Raw genomic sequence first — 19,406 nt, 5'->3', positions numbered from 1 at the left:
TAGGTTTTTTTTCCCCCTCACCATAGGGATGTAGGTGGGGATCAGATGGACCAGGTTGTGGTCTGAGCGGCCTCCTTTTTGTTGGCATACAGCAGGTCCAGAGATTTTAGTTCCCTGGTGTGGCACTTCACATACTGAGTGAAGGTGAGAAGAGTAGAAGCCAAGGAAGCATGGTTAAAGTCACCGGAGATAAGGAGAGACTGGGGGTTTGACATCTGCAGCCACGACACAGTAGCGTGAAGCAGCTCGCGGGCGACTGCCGCATCAGTGGAAGGAGGTATATACGCAGTTATCACAATAACGTGCGAGAACTCCCACGGGATGTAAAATGGCCTGATATCTCTAGTGCAAATTTGATCCTACACAGGGAGCACTGCCACTAGCTGCCGCTAAACCGGCGCCCAAAGAATGTCGGTTAAGTATAGGTTAAGGTTAACTATCTTGTACAAATAGGACAATGTCAATTATCAACACAGAGCGAGAGTGCCCCCTTGCGGTTCAGTGTAATAAAAACAGATGGAACGATATATTGTGTGAATAAATTAATACACAAGTCGTACCTGTGGCCAAACTATTTAAAAAAACTGCAACTTATATTACTTAAAATATACACACAAATACATACATACTTAGTGAAGATGCTAGCAGTCTGTGCACGATGATGTCAGCGTAGCGCCTAATGGGTGACGTGAAGTGCGTGTAAAGAGGAACATTGAGGGCGTAGTGCTTAAAATGTTTTTCATCTTGGAGTCCATCCGTACAGAAGTATAATCCCATCTAGGAAATAAAATATTTCAGAAAAATAAATGTGTTCCCATAAATACAGTACAGGTGCTACTTTTTCCAGCAGATCTCATTGGCCTAAGTTGCAACCCCCGAAAGAAAAAAAAAATGTTTTGCGCCCCTTCATCCAAAAATAGTAGTTTTATATAAAATTCTAAGTAACTCCCTGCGCAAACTCTGACAGTAAGCACGTCACTGCTATCCACCAGGCACTGTATTTTCTGCAATGTAAGGTGCACCTGAAAGCCTTGAATTTTTTCAAAAGCAGACCATGTGCCTTATAAACCGGTGCAACTTATATATGGATCAATATTTAGCCGCAACTACGGTAAGCAGCCCCCGACTCCATTTTCCCCGTAGAAGTAGTAACAGGTGCATGCAGGGATATACAGTGGGGAAAATAAGTATTTAGTCAAACACCAATTGTGCAAGTTGTCCTACTTGAAAAGATTAGGGAGGCCTATAATTGTCAACATGGGTAAACCTCAACCATGAAAGACGGAATGTGAGAAAAAACACAAAATTACATTGTTTGATTTTTAAAGATTTTATTTCCAAACTGGAGTGAAGAATAAGTATTTGGTCACCTACAAACAAGCAAGATTTCTGGCTGGCAAAGAAGTCCAACTTTTAAAGAGGTCTCCACTCATTACCTGTATTAATAGCATCTGTTTTAACTCTTTCAGTATAAAAAACACCTGTCCACAACATCAGTCTCTCACACTCCACTATGGCGAAGACCAGTGGTCTCAAACCGGTCCTCAAAGGGCCGCAGTGGGTGCAGGTTTTCATTCCAACTCAACAAGGATACCTTTTGCAAATGCAATCAGTTAATTAGAGTCAGGTGCTACTTATTTTAATGACACCTGATTGGTTAAAATGTCGGCACTGGATCGGTTGGAACAAAAACCAGGACCCACTGCGGCCCTATGTGGAACCGGTTTGAGACCACTGGCGAAGACCAAAGAGCTGTCGAAGGACACCAGAGACAAAATTGTAGACCTGCCAAAGGCACGGAAGGCTGAATCTGCAATTGGTAAAATGCTAGTTGTAAAGAAATCAACTGTGGGAGCAATTATTAGAAAATGGAACACATACAAGACAACTGATGATCTCTCTCGATCTGGGGCTCCATGCAAGATTTCACAAACTGGCGTCAAAATGATAACATGAACGGTGATCAAAAATCCCAGAAGCACACGGGGGACCTAGTGAATGACCTACAGAGAGCTGGGACCACAGTAAGAAAGGCTACTGTCAGTAACACATTGCGCCGCGAGGAACTCAAATCCTGCACTGCCAGACGTGTCCCTCTGCCGATGCCAGTACATATCCAGGTCCATCTGCAGTTCACGAGAGAGCATTTGGATGATCCATGTTACGGCTGTCAGCCTGGGTGTACATTATTTTGTAGGTTGTGTTGTTTTGGTGTTTGGTTTTGTTCTGCAGGAGCTTGGAGCTGTGGCTCCACCCCTGTGCAAAGCCCTGCCCAGGCCAACAGAACTGTGACGACTTCCCACTCATCCCTCCTCCAATCAATATCCACATCTTGCCCTTATTTAAACCCTCCTATTTTTTCAGTTCTGGGCTCGACTGTCTAGCATGCAGGTGCTAAGGCAGTGGAGTCCTTACTTTCTCTAGAACGCACCAATTGTCTAGTAAGTTTTGTTTGCCCCAGCTTCACCTGATTTGCAAGGACGCGATTCATTGTTATATTGAGTATTTATGTTGATAAAGTTAATTTATTTTGGGCTGCACAGAGGGACTAGAGATACGTTTAGACACCCCAGGGTACACATATTTGGGGCACTTATACACGGAGCTTATTCTCGTGTCTAGACTTTTATTACATCAATTGTATTAAAGTTTAATTATTGATGAACCTAACTATATATTGTTAAATATATATAATATATGAAGAGATAAAAGTGATACGTCTTGTTGCACAGATACTAATTATTGTTTTTGATGGCAAAATAAGCTGGGGGGGAAAAGGCAAAACATGCTATTTAGAAAAAATAGCGGGGCTTCCTCGACTTCCAGGATATTTAAGACCAAGGCGGCTGGAACATGCTGTTTCGTAAGGAAGATATAGCAGGGCCTCCTCGGCTGACAGGGAAAGTATTCACCAAGATAGGTGGCAGGAGCGTAGGTATTTTAACAAAAATAACGGGAGAAGAGATGCGGGAAAGTTCAACAAAAATCAGAATAACAGAGATAAGGGTTGTTGGGTTTGTGGAAAATTGGGGCATATATCAGGTGATTGCACGGAAAAAGGGTCTCTAAAACAAGGAATGCCTGCTCTAAATGATTTGAAATGAGGATTTTGAATATGAGGATAGTTAGCTAAAATTTATGGAAACACTGGCATTTGATTTGGTTGAACCGGGGTCCCATTTTTTGTGAATGAAATTCAATTGGAATTTTTGTGTGATGCTGGAGCTTGTAGAACAGCAATTAGAATGGTTATTTCAAAGTGCTAGACATACTTTGTTAATAGTACCTAAATGTACTGTCAATTTAGTGGAATGAAATGGCTTATTGCAGCTTGGCCTGGTATTGATCCCGTCCGCTAGCGGGAAGATGGTGTTTAAAAGAATATAAAGAAAACGACCATTTAAGTGTTTTGCAAGGAATATCACCTGCATTTTTTGTCATACTCTAGACTTGCCAAATAATGCGTCGACTGTGGGGGAAGCACTCTATTGCAGCGGCTGCTGATTAGATTGGAATGAAATGTGGGCCGCGGGGTGGCCGATTTCACTGTGTTATGCATTCAATATTGCGCGGACCGCACAAGCGACTAATTTTTTTGGACCCATTCCGTGAAGACATTATAATAATTGGCCTTGGGGGTGCTGAAGCAAACTTAGAGGGGAAATGGGATTTTGCTATGATATTGTGGTGCTTGAAGCATATTTTTATTATGGGGTCTTGGCAAAATATTGTGATAGTTAGATATCGGAAGAGGAATTAATTTAGCTTAATAATGGTTGTCTTGTCTAAAAAGCGTTAGAATTGTGCACAGGAAAAAGACTACATTTCAAGATAAGAATGCTGCTTTCGGAGCAAGCGTGAAGGTCAGTTAGCGGCTGAGGGCGTATTTCTGTTTGTACATTTCATAATAAGAGAAATATATTTTAAGGTGATAGAAAATCTGTTTTGGCAAAGATTGATTTGGTAAAAGCTTTGGATTTGGGAATAGAGCAAAATAGCCAATTTTGAGCAATTTGTAGATTTCAAAGGGCTCTTAACTAAAGAAATCTGAAATTCTGACCTAAAATGATGGCGGCGCGCACAGGTGCAGCGGCTCATTGCTCTACAGTTCAGTGTCGTTCGTTATCCTACAGTCACCAGGATTTAATCACTATTGGAAGGAGATGCGAGATACCTGATTTCACAACATACTACCTACAGACCTTCGATATCCCCGAGGACATCCGGAAACCTCCGGGATCTCCGTGGATAGCCAGCCCACCCAAAGTACGTCACAGGCGGCGAAAAGAAAGGAAGCAAAAGCGCTAAGCTACGACAACAACAACTCCGAGCACCGCTTCCTAGTATCTTTTTGACCAACGCCCGATCCATCACCCACAAAATGGATGAGTTGGAACTTTGATTTGCTACCAACAGCTTTGTTAGGTACTGCAACATTATTCTGATAACGGAAACGTGGCTACACCCGCATATCCCCGAGGCTGCGGTACCGCTAGCTAGCCGAAGGCTTTTTCGGAACGATCGTTCAAAAGAACTAACAGGAAAAACCAAAGGAGGAGGACTTGTTTATACACAACGAATGGTGTTGTGACAGTAGGATCACTGACACTCACTGTTTCCCGGATTTGGAGCTATTGCCAATACGATGCAGGCCATACTATCTACCGAAAGAGCTAACGGTCGTCGTAGTACGGCTGTCTATATAGCTCCAAATGCGAAGGTTAACACAGCACTCAACCTTCTGTTAACGGCTGTAAACAAACAACAGCTCGATCACCCTAATGGAGTCTTTATTGTCGGTGGTGATTTCAACTAAGCATGTTTACAGACTGTTCTACCCAAGTTTATTCAATACGTCAAATGCAATACGAGAGAAGACAAAACTCGTGACCTTGTCAACTCGAACATCAAACATGCTTATAAAGCCACTTCCATGCCTCAACTAGCTGGATCAGACCATCTCTGCATATCTCTAACCCTCTCACTCCGGAGACTAACAAGGCCAAAAATAAAGAAAATAAAAACTTGGCCCGAGGACTCTTTTTCACAGCTGCAGGACAGTTTTTAAATAAACACCCAGGAATAAGTCGAAAAACCACTGCTCGTACTATCCGCAGAGCGTGGGACTGGTAGGGCAAACAAATGGTACGATAAGACCAAGACTTAAGAAAACCATGGAATGAAGATAGTACCAACTATCTTGGGATTAACACATTTTGAGACAGGTAATGGAAGACCATTCCAACTTCCTCTATGGGAAAGTGAACCATGACAAGCGACTAAACGCGAGGCAGATCTACTCACAGAATGGATGGTAAAATGTTTGGAGAAACTTGTCCGAAGAACATGTAATCTGCCCTGATCCCCTTTTGTCTAGTTGCAGGACCGGATTGTCCTGGATCTGATAACAGCTAGAGGTGTGTGCGCCATGATGGGAAAACACTGCTGCACCTTCATTCCAGATGAAACCAGTGCATTACTCATGCTATAGCTGAAATGAAAGCCTTAGCTAACACCATGGCCCAGGATCACTCAGCAATAGGTGCATCACTGTGGTCGTGGTTAACAACTGGGTAATAGTTCTCAATATTGTTTAAATTTGCAACCGCCTTGCGATTTTGTTACTGTTCTGTATTTTTTCTTTGTAATCCCCTGTATGAAAGTTATGATTCGAAACACTATCCAGCTCACGCTAGTAGCTTACAGTGACATACAGTATCACCACATTGCAAACCATACTGGAGATTATCCAACTCTTTCAAAGTGTGACGAGTCTCTATGTTGAGTCCTCCGAGTAAATATACTTGTTTAATTTAAACACTGGGTTCGCTCATTAAAAGGGACCCACAGGAATTTTTCTAGAATACCTTGAGTATGATGACTTTCAAACCTTCATTTGTTTTGACTATATTGACTTCTCATTTCTGTTTCCTATCCCTCCCTTGAGACGTCCGTTGTAAATAGGGTTGTTAATAAACAAGAAAAGAAGAGTGTGACACCAGAACTTAGAGAGGACTTCACCTCACTGGTTCGATTTCTCCCAGCAAGAAAAAAATCCAGAAGACTGTCTTTTCTCTTTATTTGTCTGCATTTGCGAATGTCTATTGATGAATCTATCAAATACCATACCCACTGTGAAGCATGCAGGTGAAAACATCATGCTTTGCTTCGGGGCTGTTTTTCTGCAATAGAACCAGGACAACTGATCTGAGTAAAGGAAAGAATGAATGGGGCCATGTATCGAGAGATTTTGAGTGAAAATCTCCTTCCATCAGCAAGGACATTGAAGATAAAACATGGTTGGGCCTTTCATCATGACAATGATCCCAAACACAGCCAGGGCAACAAAGGAGTGGCTTCATAAGAAGGATTTCAAGGTCCTGTAGTGGCATAGCCAGTCTCTAGATCTCTACCCCATAAAAAATCTGTGGAGGGAATTTAAACTCTGTGTTGCCCAACGACAGTCCCAAAACATCACTTCTCTAGTGGAGATCTGCATGGAGGAATGGGCCGAAATACCAGCAAGTGTGTGAAAAGCTTGTGAAGAGTTATGGAAAATGTTAGGGCTCCGGTATTGCCAACAAAAGGAACATAAATTATTTAGATGTAAATTTGGTATTGACCAAATACTTATTTTCCACCATGATTTGCAAATAAATTCTTTAAAAATCAAACAATGTGCTTTTCAGTTTTTTTTCACATTCTGACTCTCATGGTTGACAATTAGTGTCCTCTATAATCCTTTCAAGTAGAAAACTTGCAGAATTGGTGGTTGACTAAATACTTATATGCTCCACTGTACTGTGTTATTTCCTTGGCAATAAAATATAAAATAAAGGACCAACCGGTTAGATTCCGTGGTAATTGTGACACATTTTAGCCCACTTGCAAACCTTGCATTAGACGTTTATCTCACCCAAAATGCATTCTTACACCACATTTTTCAAGTGTCCAATTCATAGTCCCCCCTATCATGGCATCAATTAATTATAGACTAAAGGGGTCCAAACATTTTTATACCATTGTAAAGGCAAGTTGCATGTACCATCAATCGTGCTCACCTGCATAATCCTGGAGCACATGTGAGTGAGGACCTCTTTACGAGCAATGGAATATTGATCTTTACCAAGAGTAGAAAGCAGACTCTTCTATATGTTAAGAAAAAAGTAAAAACACGGCAATTACAAAATAAGACTTCACAAGTTAACTTCCTTAGGATTTTTAACAATCCAAAGGTTTAATTTATGTTTAAAATATTGGTACCAACATTTAACGAGCCAGCAGAAGAAAGGTCAACGTCAATGCCCAGTTGATCACACAGCTTTTGGAGCTCGTCCACCATCTTAGCCTTAGGTGGAGGGTGGCGTCTGAGCAATGCTAGGTCTGGGAAGCATTTGTAAATATGATGGGCTACGGCAATGTTAGCCAGGAGCATAAACTCTTCAACCAACCTAGAAAACAAGAAACAAAGGCAGCAGAGATGTAGTTCCCATTTTGAAGATTTTTTGTTTTATTTATTTATTTTAATTTGGAGGTCTGGGTCCATATCACACTTCTTTTAGATCCATATCTCTTCTGGGTTCCAACCTTGACCGCAGTCGGGTAAGTAATGACCTGTAGTTCAGATAAAACTATAGTAGCGTCCCTGAATTTTTATGATTGATACAATCTGAAATCTTTTAACTCAGGAGTGACAAAAAGAGACAAAATTTGAAACTGTCAGAGTCAAATAGGCCACACCTTACATCAGAAGCATAAAAAAAATGTTTCAGTCCTCCAGGGCCAAATGAAATGGCGCACCCTCGCCGTCAATGGGAGCCAAAGAACTCGGTGCTCGGACGTTAGGTCGCTGGTCTCTTTGTCGCCGGTCTTTTGGTGACAGAGAGTTTACTGTTGAAGCCAGCTATCAACATTATATTCATGAGAGAGTTTAATATCTAAGAGAGAGAGTTTAATATCTAATTACTGACTAATATCTAAGTACATTTGACCGGCGACCAAAAGGGACCAAAAGACAGGCGACCAAAAGATCAGCGACCAAACGTCCGGTTACGATGAATTTATAATAATAATGACGATAACGAGGATGGTGTTAATGATAACAATGATAATATTAATATCAATACCAAGAATAAAAATAACTACAACAACAACAATAATAATAATAATTATAAACCAAATATTTTATTGTTTGGTCCATAATTAGCTGGGATAGACTCCAGTACCCCCTTGGCGCAGAGCAATAGCGAGGCAATTTGAAACATCTATAATCACCATGCATCACGTACTCATGCTCCATTTTCCCAAAGGGAAGTTCTGTGAAGCAAAAATCTTAAAATTACAAGACTTACCGTATTTACTCACGTATAAGCCGCTTTTGTCGGACAAAAAACTTAGGACTGAATTGAGGGTCTGGCTTATATGCACAAAAACACAAGATTGCACGAAACTGTAAGTTGACGACGCCATGACGCAATGACCCGATACGGTCCCTTTTTTCAAATTAGAGAAAAGCTGAACAAAAAAAACTAAATGTATTTTGATCACTATGAATAAAATTCAAGGAAATAAACCATATCTTGCATAAAACGTGAAAAAAACTCACTTGTGCCAGTCACTACTTGCCCAGGGCGTTGCCATCTTAACATATTTTAATGTGCTCTGACCGTAGCGTTTAAGATGTCAGCATATCACAATAGTTAGGGCTGATCGAAGGTCTTGTGGTCGATCGTTAAAATATAAACCTTGATACCTTCGTAACGTGTATGGTATTACACCCAGAGACTTGGTGAACACTACGTATACCGCTATGAGCATATTTCCTGGTTGTGCTTACGTTACTTCATTTTTGAATTTGTCTACGTGCAGAAAACACAACCTTTGGGAACACGGAAAGGAAATTATTGAACATTTGTGATTATGAAATATAACAAAATTCCACTTTGATATTTTTTTTCTATTTGTTTCTTGTTCGAAAATGACAACAATTAACACGCACTTAAAAAAAATTCTAATTAATATCATTAAAAAGCATTGGGTTCTCATCAAGATGGGACTTATTTCCTTTTTCAAATAGAATAATTTGATATTTAACATTTACAAAGACAAGCATATTAACTTATGATATTGACCCTAATAATATGATTTTGATTCACACAGTATCTCAGAAATCCCATGTGTGATGATTCCCTTCAAAGTAAAACATTTGTACTCCCTATTGAAACCATAAATATGTAGGTGAAAATTGTGAATTGGGGGCAGCTTTTACCCAAGAAATTGTAAAATTCAAACATTCTAAGGCTATTTTAAGGATATGGCTCATATGCGCAGGCGGCTTATTTGTGAGTAAATATGGTAAGTCCTTTTATTACCTTTTATTTTTGTTATGTAAAACAGAAGTTGTTCAGTGTAGGTGGACTTCAACTTTTGACAACATAAGTCATTCTTAACACAAAAACAGAATTCGGCGATAAGTGCAATGCGAGCGGCAAAACGAGACTGTTCTGAATGTAGCCTTAAAAATGAAATAAACAGATTACCAAACGCAGTAACACAATTGGCTTCTGAGCTTGTTTTTAGTATTGGCATTCATGGGCGTCATTAGAAATATTTTTTGAAAACATGAATATAGGTGAAATCAGCATGAAAATTATAATGTATTTCAAGCAAAGTTAGATGCTCCTATTAGGCCGTTTGCTTCAAAACCTGTTGAATTTATTTCTATTGAGGTACATTGCAGTGGTGTTTAGAGAAAAAAAGTTAAGAAATGTGTCATAGAGGGACACATACTAACTTGTTGCTATCTCTGTACTGGTAAATGTAGCATCCTTGAGGCATCAGGGTCTCTTTGTCCAAAGTGAAAGAGAGTTTCAACTGGAACAAAGACCAAAAATATGTGTGTAACTAAAAGGTCCATCTTTAAAAGCATGTGCCAGTCGAGATCCAGTATAGACAAGATAGATTAATCTTTAAAAAGAAAACTTTCAAATACACACGCACGAGTGTGCCCCAGCATAGTAATAGGCTGGGACCACATGCCTTCATCTGGAAAACTCTGAAAATACAGCCACGATAAGTTGGCAATTAATAATAAGGCAAAGAATAAATAATGAACCTCGAGGATGGAAACCACATAGAAAGAGCATTGTGCACTCAACCTCAGAACTTTGAAGAAGACTATTTGATTCACTTTTCTCAACTTTTCATGCAGGAAAAAAAAATCAACTAAACCCAGGGCGTATTCACACCTTTCCTGTTAACTACGAACCAAACCTAAAAAGCCAGTGATGGGCACCTTTTAGGCTGGTGTGAAGACAAACCTCGCTGCAGTGGTCGTCTCGGTTAACTACAAGCCACTGTTCTGGCCGAATGGGTAATCTCAACTCTCATCCCATCTTCTCCCGCTTAACCCTAAAATTGGGTCGCGAGGGGAGTCCCAGACTTCCCTCTACCCAGCCACCTCATCCAACTCTTCTGGGAGTAGCCAGCCAGGAGACAGTCTCCCCAGCGTGTCAGAGGTCGGCCCCGTGGCCTTCTCCCGGTGACCCGGTGAGACGTCCCCGGAACACCTCCCGAGGGTGGCGTTCAGGGAGCAACCTGATCAGTTGCCCGAGCCAACTTATCAGGCGGCACACGGTCTACTTGCCGAAAGACGTTTAGCCGACTGACATCTGGCCGAGGGCCAACTCGCCGAGGGGGCATCTGGCCGAATGAAAATTTAGACGAACGACTATCCTGCCCAAGGACGTTGTGCCAACGCGCTCGCCCCGCCCCCGGTCGTGTGTTTACATGTTTCACAACCTCGGCCTGCGGGCTATAAACGGCCCGGACCGTTACAGTTAACAACATTCATTTAGAATAACAAGTTACAGATAACTGTAAGATTAGCCAGTCTCTTTGCCAATGCTTGCTCATATTGTATTATTTTTTGTAAGTATAACAGCATCGTAGTTATCCTTATGGCTGACATGTCAGCATAAACACCCAACTGTCTGACTGAATAATCAATAGTCTTGTGATTGGGTTGACTTGTCAGCACAAATACTCAACTGTCCGACACTGATCAATTACTTTTTGCCCTGCAAATGACTGAAACGTATCTGTCCAAAGTCCTAGTGACAACTGTCAGTTTTGCCTGTATTTAAGACACACTCACTGGCCATTCGACTAGATTTGCAGTAACATCGCGTTGAACAGGACCCCACTGCAGGAACTCTCACTGTCCACTTTGCAGTCTGGTAATACATATTTTCTTTTTAAATTTATCTCACTCTTTCTTAGCCTGCTCCTGAAGTTGTATTTTCAGACCTAACATAACAACATTCATTTATAATAACAAGGGCATTAATCACGGCCCAACTAGTTAGTTATAACAGTAATTACTATATTGACAGAAGAAAAAAAGTAGTTATAACTGTCGATACTGTAATTTACAACATCATAGAAAACATTGAGATTAATCTTTGAATTAAGGTTTTCAGCAAATCATTTTGAATATATATTTTCTAAAATAATGGAAAATTATTTAAAATTAAAATATTGTTGGCACACATCACTAGAAGTAAGTGTGTTCAATAGCATTTTCAGGTATTGTTCTCTAAGCCCTCTAGTCTGTATTTTAGTAAGTCTTTTAGTGTTTTTTTTCTTGCGTAGCAAGACCGTGTATGAGTACATATATAAGAATATTGAATAAAAATTAAGGCCAGCATATTGCACTACGTATTTGTATTTAGAATTATGTCCAGCGGGTGGCAGTGAGAATATTAACTCCCAAAATCCGTCGGGGCAAAGAGTACTATCTTCTGGATGCAAGTTAAATCATGGGTCATTTAGGAGTAAATAGATATGGTTCAAATGAATTAGTCAAGAGCACATATTATCAATAAGATATCATTCTAAAATGTATTTCATTAAAAAAGACAAAGCAAATTCACAGATGGTGTTATTAAAGCTGTAAAAAAACTTTAAAAAATTATGGACAAAAATTACAATCATGTTGACAATCATGTTACTTTACAGTGGAAGCCATCTCAAAATGTACTGCCACCCGCTGGACATATTTCTAAATACAAGTACGTAGTGCAATGTGCTGGCCTTAATTTTATTCAATATTCTTATACAGTAATCCCTCGCTACTTCGCGCTTCAGCTATTGCGGACTTAGAGCTTCGCGGATTTTTTTCTGGGAAAAAAAATTTAAGATATTAAATTAAAATTATAAATTACATCATCTTACAAGGTTTGGAAACAAAATATTCAATTAGAATTAGTAATTTCATCATTTTATAAATTTTAAAACACAAAGAATGCACGAATGCGCAAAGCATCATGGGGGATCACGGCAGCATCACGGCCGCATCATGGGCATAAATGCAACCTGATTGGCCAGCTGAATGCTCACTGAATATACTCGACTCCCCATTGGCCCATTCACCACGGATGCCCATTCTCAGTCCATGCCTATCTCGTGCTATACAGTACGCTTCTCGCCTGGTTAAGCGTGAAAGTTTTGTGAAGCCCTTCGTGATGCCTCCCAAACACTCTCCATTCACTGGTTATTTGGATCCGTGATAGTTGGGCGAAGCAAATCATCTTGGACGGAAATTTAATCCAAAGTAAGGCTAAATCTTTGTTTGATGCCATGGATTATGCGAGTGGTGACGACGACGTCAACGTTCTGGACGAGGAAGAAGTCGACGAAGGTGATCCTCTGCCCGGTGCCTCAATCCAGACTAACCCACGACCACGTACGGCTTTCGCTGCCAGCAAGGGCTGGCTTGAAAGGTTTAAGCGGCGAGTCGGACTAAGGAATGTGTCGCTGCATGGAGATGCAACCTCTGCAGACGGAGCAGCAGCGAGGCGTTATGTTGAGGATGTGTTTCGGGGAATGATAGAAGAAAAGGGCTATGCCCCGGAGCAAGTCTTTAATATGGATGAAACCTGACTCTAATGGAAGAGGATGCCGTCCCGAACATTTCTTTTGTATATGTAGTAAAACACACGCTCTTGCTACGTGACAAAAGAAAACACTATAAGACTTACTAAAATACAGACTAGAGGGCTTAGAGAACAATACCTGAAAATGCTAATGAACACACCGACTTCTAGCGATGTGTGCCAACAATATTTTTTAAATTATCTCCCATTATTTTAGGAAATATATATTCAAAATGATTTGCTGAGAACCTTAATTCAAAAGATTCATCTCAATGTTTTCTCTGCTCGTGTAAATTACAGTATCTACTGTTATAACTACTTTTTTTCTTCGGTCATTATAGTAATTATTGTTATTCTAAATGAATGTTGTTATCTGTAACTTGTTATTCTAAATGAAAAATATTATCTTTAACTTGTTATTCTAAATGAATGTTGTTATCTGTAACTTGTTATTCTAATTGAATGTTGTTATCTGTAACTTGTTATTCTAAATGAATGTTGTTATCTGTAACTTGTTATTCTAAATGAATGTTGTTGTCTGTAACTTGTTATTCTAAATGAATGTTGTTGTCTGTAACTAGTTATTCTAAATGAATGTTGTTATCTGTAACTTGTTATTTTAAATGAATGTTGTTATCTGTAACGGGCCAGGCCGTATATGGCCCGCAGGCCGAGGTTGTGAAACATGTACACACACACACACACACACAACCGAGGGCGGGGCGAGTCCGTCGGCACAACGTCCTTCGGCTGGTTAGTGGGTCGGCTAATTAGTCGTTCGGCAAATTTTATGTTCGGCCAGATGCCCCCTTGGCGAGTTGGGCCTCAGCCAGACGTCAGTTGGCTAAATGTCTTTCAGCAAGTAGACCGGCCAAGCATCAGGCTCCTCTCGATTTGGAGGAGCAGCGGCTCAACTCCGAACCCCTCCCGGATGACCGAGCTTCACGACTTATTTCCACCAAGAGAGAGTATAGACATCCTGCGGAGAAAAATAATTTCAGCTATTGTATCTGGGATCTCGTTTTAACGGTCCCGACCCACAAATCGTGACCATAGATGAGGATAGGAACGTAGATCGAGCGTTAAATGGAGTACAACGCCTTTTGGCTCAGCTTTTTTTTCACAACGAAAGACCGGTGCAGAGTCTGCATCACTGCAGACGCTGCACCGTCACTCCTGTCAATCTTCCGCTCCATACTTCCCTCACTCGTGAACAAGACCCAAGGTATGTAAACTCCTCCACTTGGGGAAAGACCTGATCCTTCACCCGGAGAGGGCATACTACCTTTTTCGGACTGAGGACCATGGTCACAGACTTGGAGGTGCTGACTTTCATCCAGAACGCTGTACACTCGGTTACGAATCGTTCCCGCGAGAGTTGGCGATCATGGCCTGATGAAGCCGACAGGACCACATAATCTGCAAAAAGCAGGAATGCAATACTGAGGCCACCAAACCGGAACCCCTCACCGCCACGACTGCGGCTAGATATTCTGTCCATAAAAGTGATGAACAAAATCGGTGACATAGGGCAACCCTGGCGGAGTCCAACGCCCACTGGAAATAGTAAGTTCCTGATACCCATACTTCCGGAGAATCCCCCACAAGACCGCCTAGAGGGCACAATTGAACGCCTTCTCCAAGTCCACAAAGCACATGTAGACTGGTTGGGCAAAGTCCCTTAGTGTTTCGCATTTCATCATCACACATTGAATCTCGTTTGATTTGCCCAATACCCCGTCCAGACCATTTTGTTCAATAATAGAACATTTTTCTGTACATGCATAGGTTTGTATTTTGGTCCAAAGAAAGATGACATTATTAGTGTGAATACGCACTAAATTTCAAAATTATATTGCCTTTGGAGCGCTTCCTCTATGTAAATTGTTTTGTACATTTAAAGTGAGGTAGCTGATACAAATTCAATAGAATAATTGTGCCTGCACAAGAACTCGTGCGCTATAGTCAAAGTTAAGGCTGAGAAGCAGGAAGCATTTGGCAATCTGGCTCATTTCATTTGCAATATGGTCCGAAAATGTCACCATAGCAGTACATTCAAGATTCACTGTTAAACACTTTTTTTGTGTCTCAATCTGTCTATAAATTAAACTAGCAAGATGACTTGCTAACAATTAGTCTGCACTAACCTCATGTCTAATAATTTGGAAATTTATTATTGCGACATTAAAGCAAATAAATAAATAAATAAAACCACAGCATTAGCGGCAATAAATACCGGCCCAAACTACATAGATGCCAAGTTTCAAGACAATCGGTTGACCAAAAATAAGAGAAGAACTTCAATATTAGTGTTTACAATTAGAATAAGACCAACAACATGAGTGACGACACGACATCCCTCAAACCTGAAAATATATTTGACGGACTACTCAGTACAATTCACCTGGTCCAGTTGGAGTGCTCCTCCAGATAAACGCTGAGCTCTGAGGTTCTTAGCAATTGAATGCAGATTACACACAGCTTGGTGGATCATGACAATGGATTGCTCAGGGTCCACAGGTGGCAACTCTGCAGGAGCGAACTTTTTTTCCGGGAACTCAATCATGCTCTGAGCATGATCATAACTCAGCTTGGCACATGAGCGAATGATGGAGCGGCCGAACCACTCATTCAGGATCTGTGACCAAAGATAACCGGAAAATATTATGGTGAATATGTCAAGCGAGCAAATTTTTCATTTCATCAATTGTTGACCATTGCATCTCAAATAAACTTACCTTTCCTTCGGGTGTGATTTTCCATATGACAGAGAAAGTGAGCCTGTCATTGAGTGGGTTCAAACTGCATAGATCCTCACAGAGAATCCTTGGCAACATAGGGACGACCTAGATAGTGAGAAAGCATAGTCGTGTTGAAAAGCTACAGTTGAAACAATTACCCTTAGAGCTATTGTGAATTTTAGCTGACAAACTATGGCAAATATTTCGATTAGTGAAATCAACTAATAGTTTTGAATACTCACTCTCTGAACAAGGTAAACACTTGTTGCGCGCTGGCTGGCAATCTTATCCAAAGCATTGCCCTCCTCCAAAAAATAACTGACATCTGCAATGTGAACTCCTACTTCATAGTTGCCTGATGCACAAACATACAATGAGATCAAAGAAACCCCTTTTGGAAAAAAAAGAGCTTCAACATGAAAGTCAATTACCATCGGGTAGGCATTTACAGGACAAGGCATCATCCAAATCTCGAGCAGTAGCTGGGTCAATTGTAAAGATGCACTCCTTCCTAAACATTACACCACACAAATCCTTAATAAAGCCAATGAAAGCAGCAGCTAAATAACACATTTCATTATGAATATGGTATCTTACATATACAGTGGTACCTTGAGATACAAGCTTAATGCGTTCAGGGACTGAGCGTCGATTTGCTCGTATCTCAAATCAACCGTTCCCATAGAAATGAACTAAAAACAAATGTATTTGTTCCAACCCTCTGAAAAAAAAAACTGGATATTGGAATGGAAAAACATTTTTATTGGTTCTAAATCACCATCTATTCAAAAAAACTAGTGGTTATGATATTTAATAGTACTACTAAAATTAGATGGATAGCGCAAAGGGCAGAGAGAGAGAGAGAGAGGGACAGAAAGACAGAGAAAGAGAGTCAGAGAGAGAGACAGAGAGTCAGAGAGAGAGAGACAGAGAGAGAGAGACCGAGAGAGAGAGACAGAGAGTGAGACAGAAAGAGAGAGACTGACAGAGCGAGGGAGTCAGACAGACAGAGCGAGGGAGACAGACAGACAGAGAGACACACAGAGCGAGAGAGCGGGCGGGCGGGCGAGCGAGAGAGAGAGATACTTTTTGCACGGCAACACGCTCGTAACACGCACATTTAAATGACCTTGCATTACGATAGAGACATTCAAAAATAAGTTTAACCTAACTTTACAGTCAACTTAATTCTAATTTTGTTTGAAATTTTTATAGCTTTCTTCTCCCAGGTTGGATTTATTTTCCCCGCCTCCACCCTGACTTTCAGCAGCAGTTTAAAATGAACCTATCAAGCGTTGTTTTGCTAACCTTGCCTTCAAAATGTTCAGAAAATGATGCACAAAAATGTCGTCACAATAGGATTACGCACAACCACTTGCCAACGGGAAGTAGTATACTACCCTCGTATTTGCGAGCAAGATATGCCATGCATACACCATTCTGCACTGACTACAGGAAAAAAATGAACGCTCACCCCAGTGTTAATAGAGACACTTACATGATTGAGTTGCATCGAGAAAGACAGTGCCCATGATAACCAAAAGCAGCATTTCACATAGGCTGTATGCTCGTACAGTACCTCAACATACGAGTTTAGGGGTATTGTCGAGGACCAGGAGACATTTCATTGGCAGGCTTTTCTCTGTTAAATATGTTTTGAATGCCGGACCAAAGCAGAGATTAACCCATTCCCTGAATAAATGCACTTACCCCAAGCTTTACAATTAGCGCGCCACATCACTTGGAGTTTTTCTTTTGAGATATTTTGTCTCTTGAAAGCAAACGGGTTCTCTGCATTGTACACCAGCAGAGTCTTAATTTTAAAGTCACTGCTGGCATTGGCACACAAGGCTAGAGTTAAGCAGTCCTTCATAGGTTTATGCTCCAGTAGTGCCATCTCCTCTGCCATGATGAATGACCGCCTGGGCATCTTCTTCCAAAAAAGACCAGTTTCGTCGCTGTTGAACACTTGTTGGGGGATGTAACTTTCCTGGGTGATAATCGAGGATAATGTCTTGATAAATTCTACCGCGGCTTTCGGATTATAACTTCCTGCTTCCCCGTGTCTAATTACTGTGTATTCCAGATCTTTTATTTTTTATTTTTCAAACCAACCATGACTCGCTTTAAAGAGTTCTGAAGGTGTTGAAAGCTCCCCCTTTTCAGATCCTTTCGTTGTTATCAAATCCATTCCGCTGGCTTTTTCACTTATAGTTGACTCGGTCACGCTTACTCCTGCTAACTGTTTATCTTTTATCCACAGTAAAAGAAGGCTCTCCATCTCGTCATGAATGTCACTGCGCCGGCGGAATATTATAGTTAGTTCTTTGGAAGGCCTCTTCTTCTTAATTGCGTCCTTCTGCTTTAGGATGGTGCATATGGTTGACATAGTCCTTTTGTATTGCCAAGCAAGCTCGGTGACACGTATTCCAATTTCATATTTTTCAATTATTTCGCGCTTAATGTTGATTGTCAAAGTTAGCCTTTTCTTTGCACAACTCTTCATTCCACCTGTATGCTTTGGATCCATTGTTGTTCACTTTATATTAGGCGTTGACTAACGGGGGAAAAACACGGGAAAATGCAAGCTCCGGCCAGTGCTCGTAGATGTCTGTTATACACGAAAGAGATGCGGCAAAAATACAATGAATAAACAGCCTCTCATGTCTTGGCCACCTGGCTTTCTTGCATGTCAAAATGTTCCTTGTATCTCGAAATGCTCCTATGTAGGGGTGCGTGTATGTAGAGGTACCATTGTATATAAACATTTATCTCATATCTTAAGGTAAAGATTTGCTCAAAATTGTATTCGTATCTCAAATTGCTCATATGTTGGGGCACTCGTATGTAAAGTTATTACTGTACATACATACACACAAATACGTATACATAGATACGCATGCACGCACGCACACATGCACACAGTGAGGCAAATAAGTATTTAGTCAAACACCTATTGTCCAAGCTATCCCATTCTTAATAATTTGTTATATAACCTGTGCAGGCAATAATGGAGGCCAAATGTTTTCTGGAACTCTTCAGACACGGTTGCTGGTATTTTGGCCCATTCCTCCATGGGCAGATCTCCTCTAGGGCAGTGATGTTTTGGGGCTGTTGTTGGGCAACACAGACTTTCAACTCCCTCCAGTGATTTTCTATGGGGTTGAGATCTTGAGACTGGCTAGGGCACTCAAGGACCTTGAAATGCTTCTTACAAAGCCACTCCTTTTTTGCCCTGGCAGTGTGTTTGGGATCGTTGTCAGGCTGAAAGACCAAGCAACGTCTCATCTTCAATGTCCTTGCTAATGGAAGGAGATTTTCAAGCAAAATCTCTCGATACATGGCCCCATTCCTTTTTTTCCTTTATACAGATCAGACGTCCTGGTTCCTTTGCAGAAAAACAGCACCAGTGGCAGTGCAGGATTTGAGTCCCTGGCGCCACATTGTGTTACCTATAGCATTTAATACTGTGTTCCCATCTCTCTGTAGGTCCCCTTGTGTGGTTCTGAGATTTTTGCACACCATTCTTGTTATCATTTTGACCCCAGGGGTGGGATTTGCATGGAGCACCAGATCGAGGGAGATTATCAGTGGTCTTGAACATCTTCCATTTTCTAACAAATGCTCCCACAGTTAATTTCTTTACACCAACCGTTTTACATATTGCAGATTCAGTCTTCCCAGCATGGCGCAGGTCAACAATTTCGTCTGTGGTTTACTTCAACAGCGC

The 19,406-nt window shown here is 40.9% G+C and overlaps 1 protein-coding gene across 4 annotated transcripts in view; it reads right to left on the bottom strand.

The window, feature by feature from the left end:
- Nucleotides 1-19,406, bottom strand: part of dis3l2 (DIS3 like 3'-5' exoribonuclease 2) — a 55,431-nt gene that overhangs the window by 10,642 nt on the left and 25,383 nt on the right. For 2 of the 4 annotated variants that reach the window (XM_077724305.1, XM_077724306.1), the window contains 8 exons: nucleotides 16,108-16,187; nucleotides 15,919-16,031; nucleotides 15,674-15,781; nucleotides 15,340-15,573; nucleotides 9,794-9,873; nucleotides 7,268-7,451; nucleotides 7,062-7,148; nucleotides 630-777 (listed from right to left, as the gene is read on the bottom strand). In XM_077724305.1, the coding sequence (XP_077580431.1) occupies nucleotides 630-777; nucleotides 7,062-7,148; nucleotides 7,268-7,451; nucleotides 9,794-9,873; nucleotides 15,340-15,573; nucleotides 15,674-15,781; nucleotides 15,919-16,031; nucleotides 16,108-16,187 (1,034 nt within the window). Of the gene's footprint in view, nucleotides 1-625; nucleotides 778-7,061; nucleotides 7,149-7,267; nucleotides 7,452-9,793; nucleotides 9,874-15,339; nucleotides 15,574-15,673; nucleotides 15,782-15,918; nucleotides 16,032-16,107; nucleotides 16,188-19,406 lie in introns of all 4 variants that reach the window. The other 2 variants (XR_013327360.1, XR_013327361.1) reach the window with 2 other exon arrangements.

Source organism: Stigmatopora nigra, chromosome 9, assembly GCF_051989575.1.
Source record: "Stigmatopora nigra isolate UIUO_SnigA chromosome 9, RoL_Snig_1.1, whole genome shotgun sequence".
In the NCBI taxonomy this organism is placed as follows: Eukaryota; Metazoa; Chordata; class Actinopteri; order Syngnathiformes; family Syngnathidae; genus Stigmatopora; species Stigmatopora nigra.
Note: the sequence above shows the minus strand (reverse complement) of the source record. Positions and strands in the feature narration are given on the sequence as shown.